Here is a 9,323-nt window from a genome sequence, read left to right on the forward strand (position 1 = left end):
TTTTCCCAACTTAACTTTTCCCTTTTTTCCCCGCAGAGAAGAAGGAAATGGTTTAACTTGCACACATGCGTTAACACCTCTGGCACACCCAACCAAGGAGGAGTGCAGGGTTTGTTCACTTCCAAATGTGTGTTAGTTATTGCCTTCAAGCACACGTGACTTTCCACTGCAGCACACTGGCACATGTGGCACAGGGTATCATCAGGGACTTTGGGCCTATTTGAGTTGTCAGAATTCTTAAGAGCTTATACCTGAAATTTGTCTTCAGTAAACACATATGCTTCCTTTCATTTTAAAAAGGGCACAAGGAAGAAGTAGACTATTTATTTAGCTCCAGGGTGCCATCAGTTTTGATGTGACTGTTTCCAACTGGAATAGATAAAACCTCAGGTTTCCTGTGGAAAAAAAAATATTAGGAATACTTTTTGTTCTGCAAAGTGACCATATTTATTCTGCTTTATGAAGGAGTTAATTTTTAGATTGACCTTCATGTGTTGCATAATCTAAATTTATAAAAAATGCTGAAATGCTTACATCATCTGCAATATAAATTATAGGAAGAACCTCTCTGGGCCAAGTAAACGTGATTGGTAGGTGATTCTGCTGTGAAAGGAATAAAAAATTATAGTATCACAGAATGTTTGTATGGGAAGGGACCTGATCTTCCGGAGAAGCCTATTGTCATATGAGCACTCCCAGTGTTTTCTTTCCTTCCATGGAATGACATTTAGCATTGCACGTGGCCATTTTAGAGCATAAAATATCAGGAGGCTTTCTTTTGTTCATGATGCATCAGGAAAATGAACCTCAACTCCTTCTTCCAAACAAGAAGTGCAGCTTTATTTTTAAATTGTCATTGGATTCCACAGCAACACACACACACACACGCACATATTACTCTTCTCTGTTCCTCTGAATCACTTTTTTTAAACAAAACACAAACAGCAAACTAGTGCAAGTCAACATGCACTCTGTTAGTATAATTCCTAATATCAAACTATTATTTTATTCCACAGAATAAAACAGTAAAAGTTACAGATTAATTAAGTCTATAAAGAAATCAGAATTTTCTGCATATTTGACATACCACTAATCATGGTTTATACCTGAGCACTATGACACATACAAGATTATTGATATCTGATATGTGTGTGTTTATAACTGTCTAGAATCTGTAATTTTTATAACTATGCAAATTAAAATCTGTATGATTACCCTTAGAAAAGTCAACTTGTATTCATTTAGTGAACTGAGAACTGAGTGACTCTGAGAGATTTCACTGGGTAACTCTATGGCTGTGTAGGATGCCATGAAGTCAGATGCCTCTTTATATTTCCAAAATTAACTTTCTGCGTATGTGTGCCAGAGGTTAGATGTCCTAGACTCATTTCCTGTCTGCCTCCATGGGAGATACAGCCTGGTTTGCTCTCTTGTCTTCATTGAGGTCAAAGAAATGTTTAAATCTCTTAAAATTAGGCCCACTTTTAATGCATTTAGCTTTTCTTTTGTCTTTATATAAAAAGGAAAAATCTTTTATAGCAGTGGAAAATGTGTAGTTTGTGGTTGTAAGGCAAGGAAGATTTGTGTTAATTGGTGAATAAGCTTTAAGTCTGGGTTTCTTTAACATCTCATTTCTCTCTTGTTTTAATGGCTGGATTTTTATGACTGTTGACTTGGGGAAAAAAAAAGTAGTGAATCGTGATGGGAAGATATCTGTAGTGCTGTATGCAGAGGAGAAATAAGGGATCATGACCTTACCATGTGACACAAGAAAATGCATATATTGCGCTTCTTGAGGCAGCTGGACAGAAAGGGGAGGCATTTCTGTGCCACGTGCTGCTGGCACAAGGAGATCACGGAATGTCTGCGCTGAGGTTCCTGAGGGCACTGAGGAAGAGCTGTGTGTTGAGATGCTGCCATTTTCACAGATTTCACAGAATGACTAAGTTGGAAGAGACCTTCAAGATCATCGAGTCCAACCCAGCCCTAACACCTCAACTAAACCCTGGCACCCAGTGCCACATCCAGTCTTTTCTTAACACATCCAGGGATGCTGACTCCACCACCTCCCCGCAGGCCATTCCAGAACTTTATCACTCTTTCTGTGAAAAACTTTTTCCTAATTTCCAGCCTAAATTTCCCTTGATGCAGCTTGAAAATTTTGCCTTGCAGATAACACCCTGAGCATCCTGGCCAAGCACAGCGGCTTCAGCCGGCAGAAGCAGGAGGTGTACCTGCTGCCCATCGTCATCAGCGACAGCGGCACGCCACCCATGAGCAGCACGGGCACGCTGACCATCCGTGTGTGTGGCTGCAGCAGCGATGGCACCGTGCAGTCCTGCAACGCCGAGGCCTACGTGCTGCCCATCGGGCTCAGCATGGGTGCCCTCATCGCCATCCTGGCCTGCATCATCCTGCTGCTCGGTGGGTGCTCACAGCATGGTCTGTGGTACAGCCTGGCCCATGGCACGGTCTGTGGTACGGCCCAGCCAATTGCATGGCCTGGCCTGCGGCACAGCCAGAGGTACGGCCCGGCTCATGGCATGACCTGGCCTATGGTGCGGCCTGGCCCGTGGCACGGTCTGTGGTACGGCCCAGCCAATGGCACAGCCTGGCCAACGGCATGGCCCACAGTACCCACAGTACAACCCAACCCATGGCATGGCCTGGCCTGCGGTATGGCCTGGCCCGTGGCATGGCCTGCAGTACAGCCTGGCCCACAGCACGGCCTGGCCCATGGCATGGCCTGCAGTACAACCTGGCCCATGACACAGCACGGCCCATGGCATGGCCAGCGGTACAACCCAGCCCACAGCATGGCCTGCGGTACAACCTGGCCCATGGCACGGCCTGGCCCATGGCACGGCCTGCGGGTACGGCCCACAGCATGGCCTGGCCTGTGGTAGAGCCTGGCCTGTGGTATGGCCTGGCCCACGGCAGGCCTGGCCCACAGCATGGCCTATGGTATGGCCTGGCCCATGGCACAGCTTGCAGTACAGCCCATGGCATGGCCTGGCCCGTGCCATTGCCTGCGGTATGGCCCACGGCACAGCCTGGCCTGTGGTATGGCCCTTGTCACAAATTCCCCCGGCGTCTGCCGGTTCTGAGGAGGTCTGAGGTTCAGAGAAGAGGAGGGACAGTCCAGTCCTATGTGCAGCAGCACTGACAGTGCTGGCAGTTATTGTATTTGAAGGAAATGCCCTGACGAAGGCAGGAATGATGAATCTGACTCCATGTTCTCAGAAGGCTAATTTTTTACTTTATAATACTATATTATATTAAAGAATACTATACTATACTAAAGAATACAGAAAGGATACTTACTGAATGCTAAAAAGATAATAATGAAAACTCGTGACTCTCTCCAGAGTCCTGACACAGCTTGGCCCTGATTGGCCAAAAAGTGAAAACAACTCAAGCAGAATCCAATGAAACAATCACCTGTGGGTAAACAATCCCCACGTTCCACATAAGCAGAACAGAGGAGAAGCAAATGAGATAAGAATTGTTTTCCTTTTCTCTGAGGCCTCTCATCTTCCCAGGAGAAAAATCCTGAGTGAAGGGCTTTTTTTCAGAGAATGTGAATGCCACAGGCAGTAGAACTGAATTTCCCATGTGCTAAGAGCTGGACAGAATCAGAGAGAGCAAAGTCCTGCTCTGAAGTACTCGCACACAAGAGTTACAAAATAAACAGGTGTGTAAACTGGGAAACTGAAAATCACACGGGGGTGTTGAGCAGCAAGGTGAACACAGTGTGGGCTACACCTGATGGGAAACAGATCTGTGGTATATTCTAAGACTTGTGTGAATCATGGAATCAGAGAATGTCCTGAGCTGGAAGGGACCCACAGGGATCATTGACCCAGCTCCTGTCTCTGTCTAGACCCCCCAGCAATCCCCCCTGTGCATCCCTGGTGTCCAAACCCTCCTGGAGCTCTGGCAGCCTCGGGGACGTGCCCATTCGCTGGGAGCCTGGGCAGTGCCAACACCTCTGGGGGAAGCAGAACCTTTCCCTGATCTCCAGCCTGAGCCTGCCCCTGGCCCAGAGCAGAGCTCAGAGCTGTCCCTACAGCCCCATGGAGCTCTGCCTTCAGCCCCTCTCCTGAAGCTGACCCAGCCCAGTGCCCTCAGCCATTCCTCGGGTGGCCCCTGCAGGCCCTTCCCCAGCCTAGGCTCCCTCCTTTGGATGCCTTCTTATAGCTTTATCTCTTTCCATTATATATATATTTATATTTGTATATTTCTATTAGGGGTTTATTCTGGATTATAATGGCACAAGAGACACTAAAGCTTTACAAGATAAACACTGTGGTATATTTTAATAAAACATACAACATTTGTATACAACATCAAGCAAGTGAGGGAGAGAACAGTGAAAGGAGAGTTCTATTTCTGCACTTTGCAGCTTCACTTTGTGACTGAGATTTACATCAGTAAATCAGTGAATGCTGAGGTTTAAGCATTAAACTGCAAAACCAAGCATAACGCATCTAGAGTTTTTTATGCATCTGTCCACGATTCTGAAATTGAGCTAAGCTCTTTTTATCTCAATTATTTTCTCACTCTCTTTTTAGTTATAGAATAGGAGTCTCTTGTAGCAGGTAAGAAAAACAGATTTCCTTCTCCCATTAGGGCTATGTTTTCAGAAAAACACTCTCTAATATTTGAAAACATCATCCCTTATGTACATTATTATAGACTATCTGAATAATGATAGCCTGACTTCACTTCCAAAGGGAAAAGTCGACGCTTGAAATTAGAAGTATGGGAAACCTTATTGCTTCTATAAAATTGAGCTTCAGATGTAAATATGAGCTGATAATCAAAGACTAGATGAGTAATCAGAGCTTCTGACCCAACTTCCTTCACGTGAAGGGGGTTGAAGTCATAGGTCCTTCAGCTTTTCACCCTTATTACTCCCAATCCCAAAAAAGCAACCTCTCGCCTTCCCCAGCTGCACTCACCATGTGGTGTTTGGGTTGGAAATATTTTGCCTAATCAGTTTGTGGTGCTCTCTTTGCAGTCATTGTGGTGCTGTTTGTGACACTAAGAAGACACAAGAATGAGCCTCTGATCATCAAAGATGATGAAGATGTGAGGGAAAATATCATTCGCTATGATGATGAAGGAGGTGGAGAGGAAGACACAGAAGCCTTTGACATTGCAACTTTGCAAAATCCAGATGGAATTAATGGATTTTTGCCTCGTAAGGATATTAAGCCTGATCTTCAATTTATGCCCAGGCAGGGTCTTGCACCTGTTCCTAATGGTGTTGATGTTGATGAATTTATTAATGTAAGGCTTCATGAAGCTGATAATGATCCCACAGCTCCGCCATATGACTCTATCCAGATTTATGGCTATGAAGGAAAGGGATCAGCAGCTGGTTCCCTTAGCTCCTTGGAGTCCTCCACATCAGACTCAGACCAGAATTTTGACTACCTCAGTGAATGGGGTCCTCGCTTTAAAAGACTCGGAGAACTTTACTCAGTTGGAGAAAGTGACAAAGAAACTTGACAGTGGATTACAAACTTTTTCCCTGTTGACTTAATGATCATGTAATATTCTAGGGCCACTGCTGTTAGTAAAAACTAATGTGGCTTTTTGTTTTAGAGGCAAGTTTAGCGCCAGTCATCTATAAAATCAACTACATTGTAATGTTGAACCAAAAAAAAAAAAGTATATGTTAGGAGGTTAAGTCTTGTGGAGTGTGAAGTAAAGTATGTGGAGTGTCTAGAAGTCTTTGGATATTTGATATTCACTTGACCACTCTGAAGATGGAGATTTGGATCTTTGATTATCTTCAGTGAATTGAAAAGAACAAAAAAGAAATTGGTGCTCTCTTAGGAAACGGACTTGCAGGGATTTGCTGTTGAGCAGTAGCTCCTGCCCAGTATGTGTAAAGCTAAAGGTTTGTTTCTGCATTGCCAACAAAGATCCCGCCACAGAAATGTTCAAAGCAATATCTTGGTCTTCTTAGCAATGCTGAGCAGAAATAGCATTGCCAATTCCTACTGGCTCCTACTGTGCAGTGACCATCCATTGTACATACAGTAATTGTTGGCCACGCCACCACAGACTGAATATCATCTTTAAATATTGTGTCAAGCCTTAAAATATTCACATGTTCTTAATCCATTCCAGTGATGGGTAATAGATACTACTAATGTGTAGAGATTCAGAGGCAGGGCTGCATAACCTTGCTTCAAAAAAGGATCTTTTTTTCTAGAAGAAGGATCAACCCTGTGCTTCGTCTTCTGAAAGAAAAAACTGTGAAATGGGATGGACTTACATAAATGAAAGAATTGCTGATTTTATTGCTAAAGATCGAATTTATTTGTTTAATCTTTGAAATAAATATTTTATTGATGTCCATTACTGCTTTTATTTATTAAGACTGATAATCTATAGAGTAAGATTATGAAGAAAATTAAATTATATCAGTTAGAATTTTTTTTTCTATATATAATGAATGTTTCATACATGTACATTTTGAAAAGAAAAATGACAAATTGTTGCAGATTAAAGCAGTTCCCTGTCCATTTGCAGTAGCTGAATTTTAAGAGAATGCTGGCAGGAATTAAACATTGCCAGAGAAAACTTTTGACAGTTTTATATCTTCTTCATAAATCTAGTACCTGGTGTTTTTAATACAAGCACAAACAGCTGGAAGTAAACTGGTTCATGTGAATATTTAAACTATAGACTTTTAGAAATCCACACATAACACAGTACAGTAAAAAAAAAACATGCTTATAGTTCTCCACTGTATTAGAGCAGGAACCAGTGTGTACATAATTTTACTGCTTCTGTTATTAGCATTTTTTTCTATAATATTCATAGTGATGCACCAGGGCTCTTGCACACAGAGAAAGAACACTAGAAGCTGCAAGCATACTCAATTTGTAATGCAAACTTGCCATTTAGAAGTAGCAATTGTATAAGAAAACTATGTATTACATGCAAATCATTTTAATTTTCTACTTTGTTTTGAAGCTATATTATTGTTTGTTTATTTACTCCATGTATTGTATTCAGAGAAACTCCTGTATTGTTTCCTACTTTGTGAAATATATTTTTATAAATACTTTTCTTGTTATTGCTTTTTTTTCAGGTTTACCTGGGCACTGCAGAAATGAATCTGCTGGAATAACTTCATAGTCTTTTGAGGAATGTAGTTTCTTCAAAATCATTTATTTATTAGTTGAATACAGACAAAATAAAAACCAAAAAAAAAGAAAAAAAGGAGAATATTTGAAACAATTTTTGACAGTGATTGCAGAATTTTGACAGTGATGGGAGCACAGGAGTTATGAGTGTCTGATTCACTGCACCATGCAGAAAAATAACCTCACATGATTTTTGTTAAAGCATTGCTGGTTAAAACAACCCACTGACTTAAAGTTCCTCAATAACACTTATTCTGCAAACAAAGAATTGTTAACACATCACCCCCAATTTTGCCTGTATTTCAGGTGGTAACACTGACTTTGCTTTAGCTGCAGCACAGCTCGGTTTAATGACTGTAGTCTGTGGGCAACTAATACATTAATTCCATTTTGATATCTATTATAAAGATTTTATTGAAATTCATTATGTACCCAATACATTTAAGTTACACTGCAATAAAACAAAAATACTTTTGAATAACTGAATCTAAAACTTTTGGTAAAACACTGAACTAAACAGTGAAGGGGTAGGAAAGGATGGTAGGAAAGGAGATATCCTGGAGTTTTCAATGAAATCAAATGTATTTCTGTAACCCACTACAAGAAAAGCCAAACACACTCTTACTCATCACCTGCTCTGGGTGCCAGGCTGTTCTGAGCTGCCATGGCAGATCCAACACCAGCCTAAACAGGAAAGGTGTTGGGAACTGAGCCAGTTTCTGTGTACATCCCAGTGCTGGGAGCCAGGGAAGATACTGGGAACATGGATCATGGCAGTGGCTGGGGCCACCCCAGCATTCAGGGCAAGGCACTCTGAGAGTGAGAGGCTACACTGGAGAGTTTAGCAGAGCTCTTTTGTAGGAAAACTCACAAATGGAAATCCTTCTGATTGCCTTTCTGATTGAAAGTTCCGAGACCAGGACAGTGCATTCAGTAATAAGATTTCCAGGAAAAAAATCCCATCACTGGCCCTGTAGGAGAGGCAAAGCATGACAGAAATCTCATCATTGTCAGTCAAAAAGAGATGGGAGTCACTACTGCTGGGCAGAGCTCAAAATTGAGCATTTGAACAGCTTTTAAACAGGAATAGCTACAATGCAAAGGGGAGGAAAAGAATTAATGAATTTCTGACCTGTCAATGGAGATGTGCTGTTTCTTGTGTCATTGCCTCCCCACTGAAGGGAAATGATTAATTCTGCAAACTAATTCCATGTAATCTGAATATAAAATTTATACCAATACATGTTAGAGGGTTAAATGTCAATCATTCAGTTTTCCAGTACTTCTCCTTTTTTGAATTAATTCAGCATAGACTTATTTTGGATAACAACAGTATTTAGGGGGATTAGATCATATTGTTCTACATTTCACATCTAGATTTAGACATATTAGTGACACTCTTTTTAAGCATGTAAACGTGTAATTCTTCTTTTTCACCAACATTTAATTAGCAACTGACTCATTGCAAGTGACAAGGAAAATGCATTAAATTAGAATTATTAATACTGATAAATTTGAGAAGCAAATATTCAAAATCTTTTACAAGTGCCAAGTGCCTTAGAGCCCCATCGATCCTGGCCTGCCTTCACCTGGCTGTGCCTCACATCGTTTGTCACAGCCACTGAAGTAAATCATGGCACCCATGAGAGCTGGAATTCTGTGCACATTGTAAGGACACAAAATTCAGCTCAGGCATTTCAACATGAAAGCACTGTGAAGGGAATGTGTGTACATGTTTATTAAATATAACTCGGATGGCTGGAGGTCCTCAGCGTGTCCTGTCCTTTACAGCAGCTGAAAGCAGAGGCTGTTTGTGTGCTCTCACCTTGAAATCAGATCACAGCAAGCTCATTTAAATACATTTTTTACCTGGTATCATTACACCTTTTTGTCTATGATGACTTTGAAATGACTGTGAAATACAGAGGAGAGAAAATGGCTCAAGACTTTCATTTAAATCAGCAGTTGCTGATCACAGGAGAAACATTTAACACTATGGCAACTCCAAATCCCATCAGCTCTGTGGCAGCACAGCAGTGACAATTCTCAGTCTGGAGAACAGACAGGATGTCTGCAAAATAGTCTGCTTGGAATAACTCTATTTGTACAGCTCTGCTAGAGATGGAGCTGCTGATTTTAATAGAAAGAGAAAAA

At 41.6% G+C, this 9,323-nt stretch overlaps 1 protein-coding gene across 1 annotated transcript in view; it reads left to right on the forward strand.

The window, feature by feature from the left end:
* CDH8 (cadherin 8) overlaps nucleotides 1-7,087 on the forward strand; it is a 162,056-nt gene extending 154,969 nt beyond the window's left edge. Inside the window, exons 11-12 of the mRNA XM_030955695.1 lie at nucleotides 2,173-2,424; nucleotides 5,024-7,087. Of these exons, the coding sequence (XP_030811555.1) occupies nucleotides 2,173-2,424; nucleotides 5,024-5,517 (746 nt within the window). The 3' untranslated portion in view covers nucleotides 5,518-7,087. The remainder of the gene's footprint in view (nucleotides 1-2,172; nucleotides 2,425-5,023) is intronic.
* The last annotated feature ends 2,236 nt before the right edge of the window (nucleotides 7,088-9,323 follow it).

The sequence above is a fragment of the Camarhynchus parvulus genome, chromosome 11, assembly GCF_901933205.1.
Source record: "Camarhynchus parvulus chromosome 11, STF_HiC, whole genome shotgun sequence".
Classification (NCBI taxonomy): domain Eukaryota; kingdom Metazoa; phylum Chordata; class Aves; order Passeriformes; family Thraupidae; genus Camarhynchus; species Camarhynchus parvulus.